The sequence below is a fragment of the Drosophila melanogaster genome, chromosome X, assembly GCF_000001215.4.
Source record: "Drosophila melanogaster chromosome X".
Classification (NCBI taxonomy): Eukaryota; Metazoa; Arthropoda; class Insecta; order Diptera; family Drosophilidae; genus Drosophila; species Drosophila melanogaster.
In genome coordinates, this window is record NC_004354.4 from 8,873,012 (window position 1) to 8,898,539 (window position 25,528).

The window sequence follows — 25,528 nt, forward strand, 5'->3', positions numbered from 1 at the left end:
GTTGTTTTACATTTTTATTGTTTAATTTAAAAACTTTTTGTTTGGTTTTTTCACAATAGTTTTTTGTTGTTTGTTTTCTCATTTTTTTTAAGAATCTTTCTTTTCTTGCAAAACAAAAATAGATTAAAGAAAAATATTTTATATAATATATTTTTTCTCTTTTTGTTTGTTGCTCTCTCTCAAGTTAATTTAAGAAACAATTAATCAAGTTCTTATTTAATTATACAAATTTAAAAAAAATAGTAATTATATAATAATAAAAATAATAATTATAACGGGGGAAAATGCAAATAGTTGTTTGTTTTGTTGTAGTAGCTGTTCTTGTTGTTGTTGATGTTGTTGTTGTTTATTGTTGCTGATGTTCCTTTTCAATATCTATTACTATTCGTTCCGTTTTCTCAATGAATCCATTGGGAAAAGGAGAAATGTATATTTTCTATTGCTTCTGCTTGGATTTAGACATATTTTCCGATAGCTTGATCCTCATTCATTTGCTGATTGTCCATATAGATGCGGTCCTTCCTAACCGTCTTCTCATTCTATTCATATTGATGAGTGCTGTGTCCGGCTAAATTAGTTTCCATTAATTTATTTTTTCTTTTTTTCTTTTTGCTTATTCTTGATTCTTCTATACAAAAGCTGCGAGACAAAACGACGGTCAAACAAAGTATATTTCATTTCAATTCACTTTAGGAGGCAGGAAGTGTTCTTATGGGTGGAAAAGGGTCGTCGCTGGTGGGATAGTTAGCAATAGGCTTTTGCCAGCGACCGGAATTATATTTGTTGCTTATTCTTCATCATCATCTTCATCATTATCAATCATCATTATTATTATCTGCTCTTGCTGTAGTTATATCTTTTTCTTTTTCTTTCTGGAGTCTCACCGCTCCCTCTCTCTTTCCCGCGCACTATCGATCTCTGATCTTTGATAGCTTTTACATGTTCTCAAACTGATCGACGCGACGCTTTGTGTTGCCCTTACGAATCTCGCGGAGCGTCTTGTACTTGTCACGTCCCTGGCGAACGTTCTCGCGATGAATCTTATCGTTTGCCGTCTCTTTCGTCTCGTCGCGAGACTGCGCCAAATCTTGTTTCAGAGCCTAGATATAGATATATATATATATCAAATTGATATTGTTAGTTGAGTGGAGCATAAGGGACTCGATTTCGAACCCACCTTGAGCTGATCGTGCAAGCGTTCGTTGCGCTCGGCCAGCGTGCGTCTGTCCTCGATGGGGTCCTTGATATGCTCGTCGGTGTCCAGGTCGCGCGACACATCGCCACCGGCATCGCCGTTCGTCAGCTCCTCCTCGTTCTCGTTCTCATCCTCGGCCACGTGGTGATGCTGCGGCGTTGTCGACGCGGCCAGCAGAGCGGCAGCGGCTTCAGCCTACAAAAACGACAATGTTCAGTATAAAGTTGAACACAAAATGGTATCAAGACTATATTCATTGGTTTTTTCGATGCCAACAAATAGTGAAAAAAGTGTACCGCAATGACCTGCTTGCGTCGGGCGTCTTCCACTTCGTCCTGCAGACGCTTTGTCTCCTCATCCTTGGCGTTGACCTCGTCCTGAATGCGCTGCACCTCCATCTGCTTGGCCATGATCTCCTCCTCGAGCTTGAGCTTCTCGACGGCCTCCATATTCTTGGCCTCCTCGAGGCGCTGCAGCATCGCCTGCAGCTCCTTCTGGCGCAGCTCCAGCTCATCCTTGGCGGCCTGCAGCTGCTTCAGCTGCTCCTCCAGCCGGCGGATCATGTCCTGCGCCTCAAGCAGATCGCGCTGCGAACGCTCCATGTCCTCCTGCATCTGCTTTAGCCGATCCTCGTACTCCTGCTGCTTCTTTTCAGCGCGTTCGCGTGCGGCCAGCGCCAGCTGCAGCTTCTCACTGCAAAAACGAAAGAACACCGAAAATAAGAAGGGAATCATCTGCTTGCAGATTATAGCCTGTGCATGAATCAGACTCTCATGGAAATGATATGCTCGAATCATTATGTTTCGGGTCATTGAAACGTTGTATTTCGTTGAAATTCCCAAAGTTTTGATTCATTCAAACAGACATGACTTGAAATCCGTACTAACCGTTCCTGCTGTTTGGCATTCTTCTCCTCGCGCGCCTGCGCCTTCATCTGCTGCACATCGATGGTGTCCGGCTTGCGGCGACGCATGTACAGCTCGTGGTTGCCCATGCAGAGGGCCAGAATGCGCTTGTTGATGCGGACACGTGGCGCAAAGAACATAAAGTCCGGAGCCTTCTTGTCGATCGGCTTGATGATGAACTTCTTCTCCGAGAACGAAATGTTGCGAATCTCGGACCATGGGAAACCAATTTTCGGCGTCAACCTATCGTCCTGCTCGTAAATGTTCAGACCCAGTGCGTCTACGCCCAGCCAAAGATCCGTGCCCTTCTTGTTGCGGATCTCAAAGTAGTTAACGCCGTACATCTCCAGGTCTTGGGCGATCTTCAGATACTCCATCATGGCATCCTCGCGCAGCATGCTGCGATGCTCCTGCCACCAGGTCATAATCGACTGCTCCCACTCGTCCTTGGACATCTTGTGCTGGTCGATGACGCGCTGCGGCAGCAGGCGATCGTTGGCCAGAAAGCCGGCTGTGTGGGTGGTCTTATTGTGGTCACCATGACGCGCCTGGACGGCGTACGAGGCGAGCAGCACGGATGTCTCTGGCGGACAATAGATCTCGTCGGTCAGTATGGCATTCTTCACCTGCAGGTAGAACAGACGCAGTGTAATGTCCTGGATCAGCTCCTCGGCCACATCCTCGGGATAGAATTTGGCACGGAACCTAAACTGCAAGGGATTCTCCTTCTTCACGTCCTGGTTCATCACCTGTGAAAAGCGAAAACATATCACTATTAGATGCGAATGCACGCTAAAGTTTACAAACTGCAAATGGATTTGTATACGAAAAAAAAAAAAACGTTTGGTTTTCCCGATTCAATAATGAAATAATAAACATAATATCATAGATAAAAAAGTGCATGCGGCGTCTGAGTGTTACCCATGTCGAAAACGGCATTGATCCAGTCTGTTTGTTGTTGTGGTGCAGCATTAAATCATATACAGAGATTGCATTTGTATTAGTAAATCAAGTCTCTAACAATCGCTAATTAACTTAAGCTAAGCATTCGAAGGCGAGGCGATACAATACAATTATAGAATTGGCATTTTACAGGATAATTCGGTTTATGTTCTAGCTGGGACTTTTTGTGGATGTACTTTGCTGGATTGGCATATATATATATATATAAATATATTCTCGATCTCTGCCCACCATATCATCGGCGTCGTCATCCTCTTCGCTCGTCTCTAAATGATTTACTCCATTGCTGTCGGCTGTCTTTTTGTCCACATACTTCTTTACACGCTTTAAATATTTTATTGTCTTTATGGCCGGCGATTCGGGCTATATTATGTATGTACCATACATTACATTTATAAATATTATGATGTACATGCAATCTTAGTAAATAATTTAAATTTATATTCTTTTGAACTATAAACTTCAAACTTTATTTGTATGAAATTTATAGTCGCCTACCTTTTTGTACAGCTTGATCCATGTGGAGTCGCCCTTGGAGTCGGTGTACTGGAGTCCAAAGAACCAAACCTCTCGCAGGCCGATCGTCTTCACCACCTGGTCAAACAATTGCTTGCCCGTCGTCGTCGACTGAATGGCGAACTCCAGTTCCGCGTCCATTGTCGTGACGCGCACATTTAGCTGAAATTAGTAAGGGATGTCGTGATATTAAAAAAATATCGTATTAAATGATTAAAATAACGCAAAAATATATATATATATATATATATAAAAGAACAAAGCATTGCCTTTAGAAGGCAAACTAAAAACGAATGAATCAAACAGAATGTTTTATTAATTAAATGTAACTTATTTGTTTCTTTTGCTGCATTTCTTAAGTTAAAAGTGCCATCATCCATGACATGAAAAGCTAACTAGATCAAACTAACTGGGCATGCTCACAAGCCAAATAGAAAAAAAAAAGAGTAAAAAATTGACACCCATCGATGAAGGTGGCGTGCAGAGGAGAATCCCCCACGATTTGTTTAGGGGTCGATGGATTAACGGGATGTGAGCAGGGCACGTGCCAAGAGCTCCCGTTTCGCTTTGGAGGATTGGATTCGATTGCCACGACTTGCATAAGTCGGGCTTTCGACTTAAACGCGCGCACACACACGTTTCAAATGGGTGAAAAATGCTTGAAAAAATGGGGGGAAATGGGGGAAAATGGAGGGCAAAATGGAAAGAGGGAAAATGAAAGCGGGCCGCAGTGAAAAATCACGCTTGGAAAACAGCAAAGCAAAAATCAATCAGGCATGACAATAGCAACAAGCTGGAAATGACCAGGCAGCTCTAGATAGTGGAAATAAGTGGGGGGAAAACACAGGGTGTGGGGTGTGCGTGTGTGTGTGTGTGTGTGTGTATGGGAATATAGACCGGATGGCCAGCGAGTGGTAATCGGTGGTTATACAAGAGAGAGATAGAAAGAGAGAGCTCAGCCGCTATCTATCCCACTGCGCGTGCCACTTGACCAACTTGCAATGTGAAATGGCGGAAAAGCTAGGGAAATTCCACCCACATCGCCACCCAACGTCGGACACACAGCACATGCACATGTCAACCTGTACTAACTACACTACATACCATTGCGCAATCGCCACATTTGGATCAAAGTAAATGCGATCGTAGATCAAAATTGGGGTTAATATGCAGCGCAGACAATAGAGTATATATAACTAACAATTCAGTTCGCTTTTTACAACATGGCCAACAAATGTAAGTCTTACATTAAAAACCATTCGTTTAAAATATTCCTTTACTTTATTGAAATATACAAAGGAATTTTGCTAAATACCTAAATCAGCTACAAATTTTTTTAAACTATTTTATTTCCTATCTGTTAAGATTGATTGAACCAATTTCAGTTTTAAAGGCCCTTTGAAAATCCGCTGGTTTTTGTTACCATTTTCTGGGCATGGGAAAAAACAATGTGTGGTAGACCCAACAAATTAAAATTTTTTAACTTCATCATTTTGTTTGGCTCGGTTTTGCTTTTCAGTCCGAGGGCTCATTGTTTTGTTTTCGCTTTCGGCTGCTGAATGCAAATCAAACGTGACACAATGTTAGGAAATTGAAAACGTTTTTCATTTCAATCCAATTAACGTTTTTGGGTTAATGCAACCACCGTGGTTTCTGCTTTGTTTTTTTCTCCCCCTGGCCGCTGAGAATGAAAAACACAACAGCTATTTGCAACGGAAGTTGGAGCATAATAACCAGTTTTTAAAAAAGAAAAAAAAATGGTTTTTGACTTGAAACCACAAAAGTGCAGCACATGAAAAAAAAAAAAAAGAAAAGGGGGATGCGCTTTTCCAGCTTAGCAGGAAAAACGTGGAAAATAGTGAGCAGTGTGGTCCGTACCGTTTTCCGTTTGACGCTGACTCCGCCGTAACGCGGCAAACGGACGCGGCTGTCGGAGACGACGACCATTTTGGGCACCGAAAACGGATTGCGCAGTAGCTTTTGAATTATTACGCCTTTTCAATGCAAATCTCCGTCTGGGAAATATATATATATTCTTGAGCAGCCACAAGCTACGCGGGAAAACCAACCGACCAACGCGACACGATGGTTAAAAGCGGAAAAGCGACGATTCGATTCTGTTGTCCAGCGGCAACTGAGGAAAATGGAAAAGTCACGGCACGTTTTTAAGTCGCCAAATGGGGAAGACAAGCGCAAAAGGCAAAAGGAAAATAAATGCTAGAAGAGAAGAAAAACAAAAAACAACACTGGGAAAGCGGCGGCGGCGGCAGAACGCAAAAGAAACGCTAAGGGAACACACAACACAACACAAAATGAACTTAATTTCTGCCCAAGAAAATGGGAAAATTTTTATCCCAGTCATTCGTTGTCAAGTTAATATAAATTGCATGTTAATTATGCATCTAAAAGTGGACAGCCGCAACCATAAAGAAAAGAACTGCTGACCATAGAGGTCAAATGGGTTTTCCAGAACGAGAGAAGTATGTGAATGCAATGGGGGTCAAGTAAATAGTGCAATATGGTAAAATATATTTAAAAAATATATATATAAATCAAAACACAACCAATTCTCTAAATGAATTATTGATTGAATTAGCTGTATAGTTAGCTAATTTTTAGTTTGAACACTAGTCATTTGGCCAGCGCTGTGCGCCGAAGAGCACGAGAGAGCGCCGTAGAAACGCAGCCCCAAGGTAGGCAAACAAATCAGCGTCAATCATACGACGCGTTGGCTGTCAATTCTGTTTTATTGATGCCGCTTTTGGGCCTCAAATAGCAATTAAACCCCTCCCCCCTCCCCACTCCGCACTCACATATCAAGCTATTCAAACAGACCAATAAACATCTAGTTATGGATGAGAAAAACTATAGCGAAAAAGGGAAAGTTATGGAGAAACCATTCAAGCACGATGTGCATCGACTACTGCATTGGAACAGAGAAATTTCCCTAAAAGGCAAACGACTTCTTAAAGCTTTGTGCAAAAATCACCTTTCAATCATCCAAATTGTATTATAAAATCACTTCAAATCACGTGTTTGATTGTCATGATGAACTCATAACAAATACATCATTCATTAACAATCAAGTTGAGGCAAAAATGTCATTAGACCATCGCTGGGTGAGATAAGAACTTTTCCGGTTGCCAAAAAAAAAAAAAAAGAAATCACAACATGTCAAAAAGAAATTGGCAAATGCTTTGGTATGAAATAATGATCTACTCATGTGTTCATATCAATGACGTCGTCTTCTAATCCAATTTTTCGCCGTCTGCGTATCTGATGAAATGATGAAATTTTTTTTGGCAAATGTCCAAGAATCAAATACAATTACCAACGTCAACAGTTGGGCCAATATGACGTCTTCGCCTGGCCATCCCCATTCCCCCCCAGAAGAAGTTCTATTAAAAGATGCGATGCGATCCCAACACTCCACAATTGACGACAATTGTAGCTGAAGTGCTCTCTTGATAAGAACACAATTTCCGATAGCTGATAGCTGACAAACTTTTCGTTGTGATTTAATATAACTAATCTTTAATAATTTACTAGGCGCTAGTGCAAAACATTTGTTTTATCAGATTCGTTTGTGGTTTCATTCCAGTGATATATGGTTACCATTATAATGGAATATTTCGAACTTATTATAATACTGTCTAATCAGTACTAATTATTTATTATTTTATAGTTATTGGTTAACTTACCGCTTTTGGAGACATTTTGTTGTTTCGTGTCTTGTCGTACTTATCGAAACGAAATGTTTTCTTTCCAGGATATTATCGTCTGAACTCTTTATTGTTTTTGTGCTGCAATCTGCAAAATATAAGAAATAGAAATATTATAATAAAGTCAGTGTGTTTCTGCGCACATTTCACTTGATTAGCAGCAATTAATATCAAACCAAAACTATTCGTATATATTGATTATCTAAAACATGAGGCGTGCTTTAGTTGTTTTAGTTGCAAATCGAAAGATCACGATATGAATGCAAAATTTCTTGCACAATTGGCACTCTTTGTATAATTTGCAGCGGAACACATGCATATAAATATAATAGAAATCAACTAACATATATCGCAGCTCGACCATGTGGTTATATCTGGTATATAGATTTAGATTTATAAGTATTTATGATTTCACCTGGCAGTTTGACAACAAACTGCAACCAACACTGAGCACCATAAACATTAAGATACAGATACAGATACAGATACAGCTATACATTAGATTCCATATTTATACGTCGCTGGTTACTTCATTGATATAGTGTATCTCAGCTGGATAACTTCCTAATGGCCAAACGGAAATGGTCGTGTTTATAGACGGACAAAGTCTGATTCGCCAGAAAAACAAAAAAACACAAACGGCTAATAAATTATATAGTATATGATTCATTTGGGATAGCACACTTTTAATGCACTAACCGTGCACAAATTGAGTCTCTTTCATGGATAGAAAATACTCTAAGAACATTTACATAGGCTAGACAAACGATCTTTGCATTTGAAAATAGTCATGTTTACATTTGATAATTAACTTTTTTTTTTCACTGCGGGGAACCAAACAACTTAAGGTTCAAGTCTAAAAGTTTGCTCTTCACAAATTTGTCAGCCATAATTTGGCTTTAAAGCAAAGTGTTTGCTTGCCCATTTGGTGTGCACTTGATATTTACATTAACGAATGGCGACGAAAAGCTAGCTATTTTGAGAGCATTGAAGGCTGCCGGCCGGCCGCCCCAAGTATGAATATCCAATTAAATTTGACACAATTGACATTTGAACTGAGTGCCCCCCCCCCCCCTTCTCAGCAAAGGAGGGGCAGGTGACGAGGTCAGGGGGCAGCAGCAAGTTCGGCGGTTCACGTGACAAGCGATGACGTCAATGGTATCGAAATAGTTTTGCTTCGGCTTTGCTTTTTTCACGTATCTTCTGTTCTTGGATCTTCTGACGTTGGATATTTCTCAGGAAATGCAAATAAATAATCATTAGCTGCATAAGATATTTCTTCTTTTAGATACTCTATATAGGTTGGCTACATCACCTTGGCTATACAATTTGATATGCAAAGTACTAGTTAAACTCTTCAACACTGGTATAGAAATAACGTATCGATAAATATCGATAAATTCGATCAATTTAAGCTAGACTCTGGAATTTTTCTGAGTTTTCGCATCTGAAACAGGGTATCACTTGCTGGTTCCCTTGGGATGGGGCGACCCCTCGCTCCACCGCTCTGGTTTTTTGGTTAAAAATACTTTTCGAGTTGAATGTGGTTCGGTTTGCACAAATTATGACATCATGCCACATTTATTATCGCCACTGCGTGAACTTGAAGAGGGCTCCTCGAAAAATGGAATGAGCTCATGCTTCTGTGCTTGGTGTTTGTGATGAATGGGTCGGTGGTCGGTTTGGTTTCTTTTTTTATTCGAGTTTTTGGCTCTGTTGGCTCTGCTAATCAACGACCTCGATTTCCTTTCGCCTGATATCTGAATCGAGCGCAATCGTGTCGCCAACTGAATCAGAATCGGTAATTAAGTGCATCCTGTCTCTTTTTCTCTGCCTTTTTTTTTTATATTTTGTTCGCACATTTCAGCTTTTTTTTCTGCCTTTATGAATGAATAGACTGGCCGTTGGGAACGCACAGCGTCACTTCCTCTGATTGCGATTTTATTTTATTTAATTTAGATTTTTTTTCCCAACGCTCTTGCTCTCGCAAAAGGTGCATAATACGAACTATACACTACTTTGATCGTTTGCCGCTGTGGCGGAAATGATTTGGCAAATTTATCTTTAATTTATACAGAAAAACGTTTAAAACTTTAATTCAAAAGCCGGTGTAACAGCCACACACACACTGACGCACAAAACATTCAACAAACGCGTAAATTACTCTTTTCTTTTTTTAGCTGGTTTTCTTGTGATAAAACGTGTTTTTATCATATTTAAAGTGAAGAATTCATTTATTATTTAAAGACTATGTAATTGGTTCGTTACCAAAATCGTATCACAATTGTTATGATTGTTGTATCACAATCGTTATTCTTTGACTCTTCCCACAATCATTTACTCAGCTTAAAAACCTTTGCATTTACATAACTTAAGTTTCGGAGACGAGCTCCAGAGAATCCCCCTTGGGGAGCATTGTTTTGTTTATGTTTAATATCCATTAACTACATTAATGAGTTGACCAAAAAAAAAAAAACCAAACCAAACCAAAATGTTGAAAAATCGAGTCAAAGTAGAGACGGTAAAAATCACGTTTATTGTTTGACCACCGGAACCACACGGAATACAAAAAAAAAACACACAAGCAAACACACAACACACACTTAATGAGAGGGAAAAACTGTTATTGCGTATGCGCAACGCATTTTAAGATCCATCAAATAAAATGAAGTCAAAAGGGGGAAAAAAGCGCACTCCTCCCGCAACTTGTCGCTTTTACTTTTCTTCACGTTTCTTCAAACAAAAAATAAAAAAAAAAAACCCCTCATAATAATGAACTTTAAATAAAATGATGTCTGCCCGCCGGAGAGCACTTTTAATTTCAACAATTATTTGTCTTTTTCTCTGGCCTTTTTCTCCACATCTCTTTTCACGGCGAGTTGATTTTCCCTACCCAATAATTAAATGCGCAACCGAAGGCAATCAAGCGATCGGCCAAAGCAAACTGACCAAGTAAACTATATAGGATATATATACGCAGCACTGTTTTATGAATGGATTTGGAAATGGGCGGCAAAACAAAGCGAGTAAACACAAATCGAGAAGCCAGCCGAGGCAAATCTTAATTACATTAGAATTTAGTTTACTTTTTTTGTTGTTTTTTTTTGTTAGGTCTACCTATTAATTTAAGCCCTCACAGCTGTTCATTAAATGCTAAAACAGCTCCAGCAAACAAATAGAGCAGGGAAACAAAGCAATTCATCAACTTGGCGGCAGTTTTTCTTGAAAATGAATTAAAAGAACAACATTGTACTATTGTCTGAAATAACAGATACCTCGCAAATTGAACCCCAACTTTTGGGGTACACTTACATTCTTGGCTCGCAATATTTCATTAGGCATTTGGCAAGATTAAAGTATTCTCACTTCACAATGCGTTCAGTGCTCTTATCAAAATTGCTAAACCGATATATACCATAAAATCCCTCATATAATTTCTGATACGTAATCACAGTTTATGATGCGACTAGTGCTCTAAAACTAGTATACCCTTGTCCCAGGCTGGAACCCATCAACTTGACGTCAATTTTGCGTCCAGAAACAAAAGAAAGAAAAAAAAAATGTGAAAAATTAAACTACAACAAAAATGAGACAGAAGACATAATAACAAAATGTGACGATTTAATGAAGCAAATTAGGCTTAAATGTTCTAGATAGCAAAGAGCAAACAAAATCGCTCACGTAAAGAAAATATATGACAGCGGGCAAAAGGAACAACAATAACAAAAGCCCACATGGAAGTCCACAAAGGCGGGAACTACAGAGTATTTGGGGGCGGAAAGTGAGACACCTCACGAAGGGGGAAATGAAAACATCAGCGATGCCACAATTAACACAGCACGCAAATACATTAGCCACACACGTTTCCCCCCCGATTAGTCCCACTGTCCGTGCCCACGAGGCCCACTGTCCATGGCTTTCTGTCATGTCTGTTTTTTTAGTTCCCCCCCATTTTTTTTTTTTTTTTTGAAACTGCCAACTCACAAGAACAATTAGTTCTTTTGTTTGGGCGATTTATTTGCTTTGCTACTTTATTGGGGATTATTAATGAACGAATGACTACGGTGTTTGCAAAAGAGTTTACCAACACTGGAATCGGTGAGTGAACACCAACGTTTTTTAAACTTAATTTCAGTTTCAGTTTTAATGTTAACTACTCTCCGAGATCAAGGTAATGCATGACAATCATCCATTGGATGATGAGCTGTTTCCACTCCACGAGGCCAAGCACCGTTATGCAACCAACCGACCGACCACCCAATCCCCACCCACTATTGATGGATAGATTGCCGTTAATTGTTTTTGTCAATTGTCAACGTATCGCATGCAAAACACACGCAAACAGATACATGGTCGGCCATTTGTTGGATTGTTGGTTTATCTAGCTGACAAATTTTGGGCAACGATTTTCGGGGAAGGCAACTGAATGCGACAAGTCAATCAATGGAAAGTTTTTGCGCAAAGTAATATGCCAATGCTAATTCATATCGAATTGTGCTTGTGTGGTGTGCGCATGGGGCAACCCTGAAATTTTCATTGTTATTCGAATCGATAATCTTAATTGGGTCAAATTACATAAGAGACATGGGAGCTTATCAGCACTGGCCGACGAACGATACCAATTATAATGGAGCCCGGACATTGAGCACGTTCGAATTCGAATGTGTCATTGTTTAAACACTTTTGTAGCATCATAAAATATTATTTGGATTTATTTTAATAATAGCAAGTGAGTACATAAGTTTTTTAGCCCAGTATCAAACAAAGTAATTCCCGTCACACGTACACCAATCAAAATGCATTCCTAAACCACTGATTTTATTTATCTGCTTAAGTGCATAATGTTCAAAAGTACGTGAGCTGTGTTGGATCAAAGAAATTGGTTAATGACTTTCGGCTTCTGCCAAGCCAAGGCAATCAAATTAAAGTGCACACGATTTGTGCTCTTTGTCGTGTGTGTGTTTTACAACACGTAGAATAAACTGGTAAAAATGGTAATAAAATCAAGTTAATGTTGTCAAAGCCACTTCCGCCTGAGGTAACAACAGCGACTCATTGCGACCCAACAACGTTTACAATGAAATCATGTGCATATCTTATCTAACTTCACAAACACACTCATACGCAGGGCAATTGGCCTAAAAATATTTTATTTGCCTCACCGAACAGAAAAAACGGCTAGACAAGAGCGGTGCGGAAAAATTTTTGTGGGGGGAAAACAATTAGGAATTGGCAAATAGAGACCCAAAACGGAACGAACTCCTGATAAAAGTGTGGGGATATCATGTCATTAGCCCACACAAACAAATAAAAAAAAACAAGAAAAATAGCAACAAAATAAACACTATGAAAAATGGGCATATAAAAAATTGAATGGAGCCTCAGACATACAGAATTGGGTCGCATGTTGACAAGACATCATCAGCAATAATAATCAACCTCATCGAATCGAAATTGATATAAAACAGGTTGTTTGGCACATGGCACAATAAAAAGGATTTCCAAACACCGATAATCATTTACGGGTTTTTGCAGGGACTTTAGAACTAAACCTAAAACGTTTACCAACACTGCCTCACTCACTCTTTAAGATAAATACAAGACTGAAGTATTGACACAAACAAATTATCAAAACAAAAGCTATTATGCCAAATATAAACACAAAATTGGTTTTAAAAATAAACAAATTAGCCAACAAGTGGTAAATCTGTCAATTAGCCGCAAACAAAAATTTTTAAGTACCACAATTATCGGGTTACAAAACCTATAACACTGAGCACTTGACATTCCACAAGTTACAAATGGATTATTATTCATCGCTAAATTCCCAAACTACCCAGTCACAAAATAAACAAATAACTAACCAGTTACCAAGCAACAAAACACTCAGAGATTCTTCAACAGGGGGTACACACTCAGGTAGGTACTTTAGGAGCATGTACCCGAAAATCAGGTACAGTCACCGCACCAGTATGCTAACACGTTACTCATCCGCCCCGTCGTCTGTGTTTCATATTTATTAGGCCAAAGCTGCGCCCACTTGTTGCTCTGTGCCATTTACGACTATATTTGCCATGGCTAATGCCTTCGTTTGCAGTTCGGCAATTATTATTTGAAAGACAATATGCTCGACAATTGTCAAATGGTTGGGATGGATAAAAGGGGTTTCATTTCATGTTGTTTTCATTTTCGGTTTCTTTTTCGCCATATATATATATATATAGATAATGCGTGGAGTGTTATGAAACGCTAACAATTTGCATGCACTGTGCGACGAGGCATGGTGGTTTATGATGCAACCAAACTTAGCTAATAGATAGAGAGGGGGCGACAGGTGGATGCCTCCATCTGCCATTAGTTATTTTTATGTCCGTCGTCCCCATATTATTTGCAACTTATTTATGACTGACAGGCGAGTCTGTCGCTGGATCGGCTCGACTTGGCTTGGCTTGTTAGCTAATTTCATTTCATTTCAGTTTATTCCAGTTGATTTCGGCTCCGCAGCTCGAGACTCAAACACTCGTGCAAATATTGCAAACAATAGCTATAGCGATAGCGATGATATGGAGGTACAGATAGATGGAGACAGCCACTAAAGGCTGAGGAGTAAATAATATGCGTGACATTGGGTTTTGAGGTTATGCATACGTTAATGTGCAGCAGCCCCAACTTCAATTGTTGTCTTGACTTTATTAGTTTGCCGACAATGAGATAACACAAAAAAAAAACAAAAAAAAAAGTGTACAGTAAACGGAAAAATTAAACACAAAACTGATAAATTCATAGAAATTTCTAATCTCTGAGTCAAGCGATTAATTTAACCTGGTTTAGTGAGTCAGTTGCAAAAAAATGCTTTGATAGCCGAAAATTTGATTGCCATTTATTTTGGTTTACAAGTGACTCACATTCCATCATTGTTATGCAAATTGGTTGACTCAATTTATTAGTCAAGTGTTATTTAAGAAATATTTAATATTTGTTTACATTTTAATTTTTTATTGATTTGAAGTATTTTAACCAGAACTATTGCCGTACTAAATATATAGGTATATAAATTCTAGAATTCTATAATTGATGACAAAGCTGCCAGGAATACATTAAAGTGCCCAATTCCCCATTGACCAATATTTTTCCATAATGATTTATATGCAGGCCGCAAAGCACGAAGGAGAGAAAAAACCCCAGAAAAAACACACAGGCCATTAACAAATAAACGTTAATGAAAATGTGCACACAGGCAAACAGTCGCACTCAGCATCACACACATACACACACACCCACAGCTGCCATTAAAACAACATTAAAAAGTAAAACAAACAGCCATGGCAACTAAATTTTTCTACTTTTTGTTTTCCAAGTCGCCGCTGGAGATGATTACATTTCGATAAAAAAAAACCGAGGGAAGTGCGACAGAGACGGAAGATAGCTCAATGACAAGGGAAACACACACACACTGGGCTCAGGTGACAATGCAGGTGTGTGCAGCAGTGTTGTAAAGAGCTTAGGTGCGGAAGTGTTGATTAATTGCAGCACATCCGTTGTTAGATAATCATCCGATAATAGAATATAATACGTTTAGGTGCACATTTCCAAATGCATACATAGAAGCCATTCGAATTTTCAACCTATTAAACAATTTTTCTTATCTAATAGTATATCTTTTTTAATTTATCTAACATTGATAATATAAAATGCATATGACATTCGCCACATTTATAGTGTTGCACCAATTAGAGTTCGAAATATTCAATGTTTCACCTTCATTTCTTCATTCGCAATTATTTTCAGTGCCAAAAAATAAGTGCCACATGAGACGCAATTATCTTTGCTTCTCACTTATATTTGCATTTCATTTTTTACCCACAACACTTTGTTTCACCTTTAGGTTTTTCCCTCAATTGGTTGCGTTTCTTGGTAAAATCTTGACACCACCCAGACACCTGAGTCATAGAAATTTCAATTGGCGTTAAATTTGATTCGACTCAGTCCCACAACCGCATTTTTGCCTTGGCCGATTGAAAACGAGTGTGTTAGAAGCAAAAACAAATCAGAGAGCAAAGCAAACAATCAATTGCACAATTAGTCATTTCTTCAATTAATAATTCACTATTTTTAACTGTGCGCCAGTCTCAATGATAAAGCCGCCAATGATGACGATTATGATATTGACTTTGACGATGACGGTGAGTGAGCTCAGGTTTAAACAATTTCAAAAAAGGCAGCACATAAAGCTATTATCGCCGTTAACTCAAACAAACACACACACACAGCATGGAGAAAAAAACTCTTTTAATCATGTTTTAAATTTAACTCAGGTGTATAACTCAGTCAATAATATCGTGAAATATTCGGATAATAATTTAATATAAAAAATGGCATACTACCAGAAAAAAAAAAAAACCAACTACAATTGTTTGCAGTGCGCACACCATGAGAAATTTATCGCATCTTTAATAGCCACAAATTTTACACCTTGAACTTTGACGCAACACGAAAGCTTCGCTGTCGCAGTCGACGTCGTCGTTTAACTTGAAGCTCGAGTGCAATATGTCTGGCGATCTTTCAGGTATACCCCCTATAACGCCCGCCCCCTGCCACGCCTCCTCACCTTCGTCGTACGTGAAAACGTGCCCATACATGCCCAGCAACCAGACAAAAACCCTCGCACACAGGGGCACACATGTAATTGAAGTATTCGAAGTTCAGCAAAAAAAATACATAATAATAAAAAACACAAACGGGGGGGAGGGGGAAAAAACACAAAAGACGACGAGGTATGAAAAACAGAAGAAGAAGAAGCAGATGCTGCCTAAGCTTGTCTTTCAGTTTTTTTGAATGTGTGTGCATTTTGTGAACAGCAAAGAGAACAAGTCGAAAACACGGCAGTAAGGGGTTAAGAAGCAGCGAGTACCCTGCACGCCAAAATCCGCATCTTTAAGATTGAAATGTATCTTGGAGATATATATATATTTTTTTGAGAAACGGAGCTTCAATTTGTTGTTTCAGTTTCTCTGTCAGTTTTATTTAGTTATCAGATATATTTCAATTAGTATACCTTTCCGCTTGAGACACCCCATTAAAATACCCTAATCAACCTGTTCTTTATTTTTCCCCTCCAACTTTTTGACATTTTCAGCATGAATTTCGTGCTAATGAGAACTACAAACGGGATTGTTTTTCGATTTTGGTTTTACATTCTTCAAGCTTATAATGCAAATGAGTTGAAGTTATTGAAAATCAATGAAGCGTCATCAAATTGTTTTTAGAACTCTCTTCTCCACAGTTAGTTGACCTTCACTGAGCTGAGAGGAGCACAGTGAATTCTCCCATTCAGTTGGCTATTTAAATTTAACTTGGGTGCGGCCAGTAGAGAAAAACAAACCAAAATTAACAACTTTTGGATGCTGAGCGACAACAAAAGAAAGCTGCGGAATTTTAGCAATGCGGCCAACTATGGCTGGCCAATGATCTCGCCCTCCGCCGCCTCCTCCTTCTCCTCCTCCTCCTTCATCACCACCTCCCTCCACCCAACCAAGTGAAGAAAAAGCGAGCTAGACAGCAAACAAACCGCTTTTCCTCCAGCTCAAATCTACCATTATCACTCAACAGGTGGCCTTTGGATTTCAGGTGAATTTGCTAAACGAGTTTTGACTTTGCAGTCAAACCAACTATTCACAATGCAATTAGTCACTAAAAAAAAACAAAAATACATGCTTCGCTTACAAATGCAGCAATTTGTAGTTTCGAGTTAGGCATAATTTTATTAGATACACAAACTATAGGGTACGAAGAAGTCCAATCATTTTCCTCGAACATATAGCTCAATTCAAAATGACCTTAAATACGGCGGTTTTAAGCATTGGACGACGACTGTATTTCAACTTTTGAGCACGCGGTCAGCGGTCGGGTGTAGATAAAAGTAAGCTTATGCACCTGATAAAACATTTTATTTATATACACACACACACACACAGAGTGGCAAAAGCAAACTCCGAAAATATACAAAAATGGCTTAATAAAATGCTGAAAATGTACGTTAATGTGCACTAGCCTATCATTTGAGAAATTAAAAAGCGAATTTAAATGCATTGAGACACGCGCGCAAGTTGCCAGCGATCATCGCATGTCAGGGGCGCCCCCCCCCCTTTCAAACCACCCTCCCCCTTCCACACACACAATAAAATAGACCCATCATGGGATTGAGATGGTTTTAATGCAATAATCATAGCTTTTGTGGTGCTATTTGAATACTTTTGATGCCAACTATATGTTTATAAACTGTTAGCTACACTACTGAATAACTACAATATTGGAATATCAAGTTTGAAAGAAGCCCAAGTCAAAATCTGCTTCCTAATCCCTGGCTGAATGATTTGAAAACGATTTCGAAAACATCCATAATCGATTCGTGTAATGGCCAATTATGTTGGCAAACCCCCCTCCCCCTCCCATCGATTTCTCGGTAAAAACTTATGCAAGAGGAAGTTGTTCCCCCCGATCGATCTCCATTTTACCACTAATTTGGCATCGATTGCATTTCACGACAGTCCATATAGAGGCGGGTTGGATCTCTTTCCTGTCGACTTTTCCTACTTTCCGCCATCGCAAATAGCAGTTAGTTTCGGTTTTGGTCTTGGTTTTGGTCATTTACACTGTCCACCAGTCTTTCAACTTGCTTATGAGCGGGGTGCCAAAAGGGGAGGCGGATGAGGAGATGGGGATGGGGTGTTAACCCGCTGCCGTGTGTGTGGCACTACAGTGATGCCCATCTCTTGAAGGACTCTACTCACATTGCTACTTATGCGTATTGCCTCAAAACAAAAAGGATGTAGCCGGCTTTTATAATAGACCCCCAAGTGTTTCCGGCTCAAAAAGTCACAACATTTAATTCGATATTCTTGGATGCATAAATTTTCTCAAATTAATCACATTCGCATCGCCTTTGGCTAGTTATCACTGTACTTGCTGACGCTTTAGCTGCTGGCCAGAGATTTTGCTGCTTCTCTGCGCTTTTGTTGCTGCCTTTTAGAAAGTATGTCAATTTAGAAAAGCCGTTGACTGTCCACCTCTGGTCACTCACACTGGCAGCACACATATACACCGGCACTCACACAGGCGCACATAGGCACGCGAAAGACACAGCTTCACACACACACACACATGCACATGCACACCTGTGTGCAGGTGCGCTTAACTTTAGTTTTTGGACTTAAAAAAAAATCTTGTGTTTGAATGTTGAGAATACCAACCGCAGTTTGTTTTCGCTTCTTCTTGCTTCACAATTCTTCTTCTTCCTCGCGTTGGATCAACACTAAAGAACACACGAAAAAAAACGTCAAAAATTGCGGGAGCGACAAGGAGAGAGAGTGTGTGTATCACAACGACAACAACAACAGCATTAGTAACAGCGGCACAACGCACACAACGGTAATCAGTGACTGCTCAGAGAGAGAAAGTAACGTCTGTTTGAAACGAGCGCGCCGTCGCGACTGTCTCAGTTTTTTCGCAGCCGCGCTTGGCTGCCGCGTCGCTGCCGGCAGCGGCGTTGCGGACACTCTCTTCTCTCTTCTCTCTTCTCTCTTCTCTCTACTCTCTTACTCTCTTGCCATCTCTGCCTGCGTAAGCAAGTTGAGCAAAATTTTTATGTTAGCTCAGCCAGCAACAACAACAAAAAAGCGTAGAGCTTTGTTCGACTGAGGGATACCCTGTAAAATGTGAAATGTGCTCCCTTGCACTGGCAGAAATTACTATCAAACAGATTAATTCTTAAATAATAAATACAAATGTATTTTTCAATTTACGGAAATTATGTGAAACAGATTGAGATAAAATTAAAAAACATACATACCCTACAGTGGAAGCAATTTTTTAATTTGAAAGTCAAATATAGACAACTCCTCCACTCTGTGTTCGTTCACAATAATTACTTAGAAATAGGTCTGCAGACTTAAGGTTGATGATATTAAAGGTATACAAAACATAATTCCAATGAAGCAACTCTGAGAACATTATCAACTCTCGTAATCAATTCAGGTCAGTTGGGCTACAGGTTATTGAAAGAATGCAACCATTAATGGTTGCATTGTTTTGCTGATCCACCCGTTCATAGTTGCAATCTGCGACACTGACCGCCTGGGTAAAGTCGCTTTCATGATATAGAGTAAGTCGATCCCACGCAATAGAAATGGAATTAGAACTGTAAGCAGTGCTAAGAAGTTGACAAACGTCAAGTCAGAGCCAGCGGATCGCGTTCCCGAGTACCAAGTGTAACCGATATCAGACGTCAAGACCTTGGGTCCAACATTCCGGCACTCGCAAGCCTACATGCCAACCAACATATGTACTTACAAACCTACAGAGAAGTGCGATATGAGCATATCGCCAATAACACCCTTCAGGGCTTAGCCGAGTACAGTAAACCCCCAAGTGGATGGAAAGAACCTTTTTTTTTAATTTTCAGAATAATCGATAATGCTATCGACGGCGTCTCAGAAACTCACTATCTTAATTACTGAAAAAAAAATTAGTTAAAAATATTAAGTTTTTAAGCGGTATTTATGACTTGATTACTCAGACAAATAGTATGCGCCAACAGCCTTCATTAAAATGCTATCCATTCTATCATCTTCATTTTTGGGATATCAGCAATGCTCTCAGAACCAAAATTAGACATTACGTAGTTCCTGAAACGCGAAACATGCTTGACAAAAAAAAAAAATAGTTTATCAACTTGAGAATTGATAAAACGAAAGACCAAATATGGCAAAACTGTACAAACATAAGTTTGTGTTATCACTCAAGTTGGCGCGTAAGCAAAATAAAAAAAAAGGCAAAATTTAACCAACGTTCACAATGACTTAAAAGAAAAATGTTCAGCGAAATTAAATGCCATTTTTAATCAATCTTATACCTAAGATCGTTTTACTGAACGAAATTAGTAAGCCTCCCAAAAACATTAAAAGCGAATAAAAAAGTTAATGTATTAAGGGGTTAAACTACTCCTTATCTTTATATGGCAAATCACATTCGTAAAGTAAAGTAACAAACGCCTCAGAATTGTTAATGAATCACTCCTAAAATCTTTAACTGATCAACAATGAGAAACGGCTATGAACATTCCAGAATTCTTTCTCAGACTTTTTTCAGTGTTAACAAAAGCGACAACTCCTTGATGGTCTTTTTTGTATTTATATTTTTATTTTTCGAGGCCTCTTTCACTTTCAAAAGCACTTAAACAACACACAAAAAAGCAGCAAAGACGCGAAGAAGAAAAGTAAAAGCCCACGCAGTGTTGTGCAAGTGAAAAAGAGAAAGATAAGATATGAAAATGCTTAAATGGAGTGCGAGAGGTCCGGAGGTCGCCGGCAGTAAAATACAACAATCCAGAACGCCAAAGTGAAGCTTTCAACTAACAGATACTCTTCTCTCTATGATAGAACATTCTGAATGATCGCGAGTTTTAGGTGAGGGGTATACATTAAAAAAAAAAAACAAATTGAAGCGGAGGCCCGCAGCAGTTGCCATCCCAAAGATGAGTGGCCTAGCGTTTGTAGATCCCGAGATTTTCCAACAAGTTCTTAAACTCCATCTTTGAATGACCCAGTGAATATCCGGTCCTCACATATTTATCTTATTCTTCAGACTTCTCTCGCAGCATTCTCTTCTGACTCATTGCATTTACATATTAATTTTTCTCGCGCCGCTGCATTTGGATAATTGGGTGAAGGGCGGGTTAAAATTACTCACTTGGAAAACTATGATTTATTAAAAGGCATCGTGGTTTCTAGAGAAAAGTCTACTCTCTTTTGACTCTCTCTTTCGGTCACTTCATCTCTCCCTCGCAACTCCTTGCTCTCTTCTTTCGATGCGATTGCTGCGAAAAGCGCACGTCTCAAGCGTCCGAAATCAAATGAGTAAGGCCAAAGAAGGAGTCAAAACGAAATGCAAACAGAGAGAAATAAAAGCGAGCGAGAGAATGCAAGATGATCGGTAAACAAACAACAAAAATTTGAATTTTACGTGCGGTCAAAAAAAAAAACGAGTCACGCGGCTTAACAACCAGTATTGCCAATTCACGTTGGCATAAAATGTTTTGACCACTAAAAAAACAGGTGAATAGGAAAACTTTTGAAATTTTCATAAAAAATGTTTAATTTAAATTTTTAAATAAGCAATGGAAAAGGGTTAAAAAGGGGTCGCGGAGCGTAACAAGTGTCATTTTGATAAGGTGGCAACACTGGAGAATTTGAAAGCAACGTTTTCCCCATTACGTAATGATCTTTCTTCCTCTCTCTTTCGTTCGCTCCCTCTCCATCTCTTTTGCTCTCTACGCGCTTAACTAGTCAAGCATAGCAAACACACGAACAACAACTCGTTTTGGTTAATTAACATAAAAAACGGTACAAAAACAACAAAGCGCCGCACACTTGTTGCACCCAAAAAAAAAAAAAAAAAACTGGAGAGGAAAATAAATAAATGAACGAAAAATGAAAAGCCGACGCCTGAGCAAACAGAAGAGAGCATTTCCAGAGAGCGGGAGATTTGGTGAAAGAGACGGGCAGCGAGTGGTGGAAGGAGAGGGGAGATCCTTTCCTTTTATCGCAAAATTTCAAGTTCGCAGACAGCTACAAAAAAAAAAACTGCAAGCGAATTGCAAAAATAAGCAATGCCTTAAGAGACAGTAAGTAACCGAGAAATTGAATTTTCAATATTATACAACATTACCATATACATTATAAATATATATTATTAAATATTAAATACACATTATTTAACAGGAATCTAACATATTTCAATAGGTTTTATATATACAATGGCTCCCAAGTTTTGTATAATCTATAGGGTTAGCATTATCCTCCTCGGTGGTTTCCTGAAATTTTCTATTGTACTTGAAGATCGCTGTACCTCCCGATGGCAATTCGGTCTGTGCCCTTCTGTTTTCGTGAATAAATAGGTATAAACAGACGCAACCATGACGTCAGGCGCTTTCGTTGTCTCGCGCGCATTTCGCCTTTTGTGTTCGTTGCAAATTTTGTGTATTCAATGTCAAAATCCATGGCCCGAAACACGGCCAACAGCCATTCCCAATCCCCAATCCACAAAAACATGAAAAACAAAAAGCCCCAGCCAGACAATTGTGGGTGCCATTTAGGGATGGAAAAGTCAGTCAACTATGTCACGTGGATCTCGAATTGCAAATTCGTGTAATGCATTAATCAGCTTTTGCTGAATCGGATTCGAAACGGTGCGGTTCTGTAAGATGTACACCGTATCGGTTGCGAATCGGTTCTACACCGATTGAGCACTCAAGTGACTTACTCATACCCGTTATTAGACTTTAATCTCGAACATTCTAAACACGCCTGTTTAAAGTAAATCATTAGGCAATAAAACGAGTCTGTCATGCTCCCAACTGCATGATTCACTCAGTGATTCATTTGTTGATCTCCAAGATCCTCACGCTACCATCTTTAGATCAAAAGTTTGGGTGCTTTTTTACCTGCCTGGGCGAATCGAGAAAGGAGGTTGGCAAAGGAGGAGAAGTTACTAACCAAAATGGCAACACAGGCGGACTGAAACCGGTTTTACTTTCGTGTTCAACGATTTTTCTCTTATTTCATTTTGTGAGCGCATCAAAAAATATGCAAACGTAGAAAAATAAAAAAAAAAAACACACATTTCCAGTCAACTACAAATGTGCTAATTGAGCTCATGGAGAAAGAGTTGACCATTTTCCAAACTATAAATCAAATAATGAATGGCCGCGCCAGCAAATCCAAGTGTCAGAAAGAGAGGAGTGTAAACAAAAAAATAAGGCGGACAGCATCCGCTGCCAATGGCTGTGTGTGGGTGCGAGCGAGATAGTCGTTAGCCCAGTTACGCCAGTGGGTTTAATGGGTATCAGGGGTATATTGCCTACCCAGTGGTTAATCATTTATTCAAACTGATTATAAATATTATATATTCTATCATATGAACCACCTTTTTCCATTGCTATTGGATTATTGATGGTAAACTGCCAATTCTAGGGTATTCGTTAGTCGCATTAGCTTGAGCATGCAAATTTCTATGCCTGCTTGTTGGACTCGATCGATTCCCAGCAACTTGTTTCGGCGTATTGAACAGCATTCATTTGAGAAATGAAGAAGCTGACAACTTTGTCGCTTTCTCAGTGCCACACAAAACCGTTACAAATTGCCCGCGGAATGTGAGAAGAAGAGAGAGACGCCGATAAGGAGGGACAGATCAATATACGACTAGTTATTAAGAGATCACACTTTTCATTTCCCTTTTTTTTACATATTTTTATCAATGATTTAAAAACGAATACTTTTTTTCGGAGCTTTTTATGTATTTTCAATATGCATCTGATCTTGAATCTGCCATCTTGTTAATGGTACAAATCGGCTGAGTCAGTTTATGTGACAAATCACAAAAGAAAGCAGACATCGGGGAATCGAAGAGGCATAAAAACAGCTTGAAAGTGTCCCGGTTCAATAATAATAAATAATCAAACACGTTATAGATAGCAGGGGAGGGGGGTGGGGAGTGGCAGAGCGGGAAATTCTAACAGCTCTTCGAACCCGTATTAAAAACGGGCCATCAAACTGCTTCGATAGCGATGAGCTTTGGATCCCCAGTTAGTCATGATATCAGAGTAGTGATGGGTCCACAAAACGTGACTACGCACCGAGGTTATATATAGTCCTATGATTATTTGAGCCAATAAAAATACTTTTAAATGATATAACATATAAAAATATTTATTTCTGTTATCATAAATGCCTTTTAAAAATTACAAATAAATCTAGAATAAACTGTTTTTTTTTTTTTTTTTTTTGCAAAATATACCAGCTATTTCATTCTTAGCTACTTTAGGAGCCATCTCCGATCGCCAGTTAATCTGGTTGGAAGAAAAAGCGCCTTACGCAGTTCCAACTGGAAGCGCGATGTTCTAACTGGAAAATGCGACTTCATGCTAATGGGATAAGTGTGCGAAAGGGATGGAGCGAAGGGGAGTAGACAAGGGCGAGACAAAGGTGAAAAACTTTGGGAAAAACGGTGGTTGGAGTGGCGGCTGCAATTTTCACACGCTTTAAACGCACACACACACACACCAAATCCCACACGCATTTTGACTTTGAGCAGCTGCCCGAAAAATTAAAAATTCACTCCCAAAATTCTAGCGCTTTCTCGCTCTAACGCCGTATTACTATTTAACCGACTTTCTGAGGCTTTTACTGTGCGTGCGAGAGGGAGGCAAGGTAAATGAATTTACTACTCATTTGTAACAATGTATTGTATTGACTTTTAATTTGAAAAGTGGCTATTTATTTTAGCTTTTTTTAATGCCGGTTAATGACTCACACTCCAATCACTCTACCCCTCTCTTTCGCACACACACTGCCACATACCGGTATTTCAGCGTTTTTGCTTTACACTCTTTCTTCGCTTGTTCCACAATTCTTTCTTATTATTTAGAGTACAAATTATGAAAAGAAGACAGTTAAAGTATGCAAAACTCACACACGCATGCAGAGCACTTATTGTTTTTGCTTGCCGGCAAAAGAAAAACTTGTGTTTTTATTATTTTCCTGCCTTTTTCGTAGGTTTTCCTTTTAGTTTTATTTTTGCACACACACGTAAAAAAAATGAGTTCCGTCGTTAAGCAAATCGCAACACGAATGAAAAAATAAGCGGACAATAAAAACCGTTTTTTTTTTCCAACGCTCAACTTTTGCCGGTGTGTGCAAGTATGCGTGTGTGTGTGTGTGTGAAAGAGAGCCGCGTGCCTGTGTGTGTGTGTGTGGGCTTGTTGCGCTTTTATCTTATGTCTTGGAATTTCGTAGTTTTATTTTGGTTTCCACTTACATTTCGTTTCTTATCCAATTGCCGCGTGTTTTTCGTGAGCTTTCTTTGTTTTCCTGTTGCTTCGCAAACGAAAGGAAAAATCAAATAAACGCAAAAAAAAGAGCCAAAACGAAAAACAAAAGGAGATGGAACCTTAATCGATACTATCGCGTGGAAGGTTGCCGCTTCGCAAATGATCGATCTGGCAGCGCCGTGTAAATCTTCAAGCCAGGCGTTGCCACTGTTTGCATAAATTCAAAAGCCGATTTATAATTAAATTTGAAAAAACCTTTCATTCCTTTTTCTTTGTGTAGATTTATATTAATATATAAAAAAACAAATTATTTAAAAATAATAATTCTGGAAAACAAAAAAGT

General features: G+C 39.2%; 1 protein-coding gene across 13 annotated transcripts; it reads right to left on the minus strand.

Annotated features, from left to right (window-relative positions):
- Moe (Moesin) lies at positions 1-25,321 on the minus strand. Of its 13 annotated transcripts, NM_001272432.1 has the most exons (9): positions 25,173-25,321; positions 18,551-18,612; positions 7,281-7,389; positions 3,562-3,741; positions 3,022-3,048; positions 2,083-2,849; positions 1,501-1,888; positions 1,178-1,390; positions 1-1,100 (listed from the first exon to the last, which is right to left on the minus strand). In NM_001272432.1, the coding sequence occupies exons 3-9, from the start codon at positions 7,293-7,295 to the stop codon at positions 936-938; spliced, it is 1,755 nt and encodes a 584-aa protein (NP_001259361.1). In that variant the 5' UTR covers positions 7,296-7,389; positions 18,551-18,612; positions 25,173-25,321; the 3' UTR covers positions 1-935. The 13 variants fall into 13 exon arrangements, with proteins under 13 accessions (NP_001259361.1, NP_001245583.1, NP_996391.1 ...); NM_001258654.1 differs by lacking the exons at positions 7,281-7,389; positions 18,551-18,612; positions 25,173-25,321 and adding exons at positions 3,295-3,426; positions 5,458-5,714; NM_206665.3 differs by lacking the exons at positions 3,022-3,048; positions 25,173-25,321 and adding an exon at positions 18,723-18,796 and having other exon boundaries at positions 612-1,100.
- Positions 25,322-25,528: the final 207 nt, after the last annotated feature.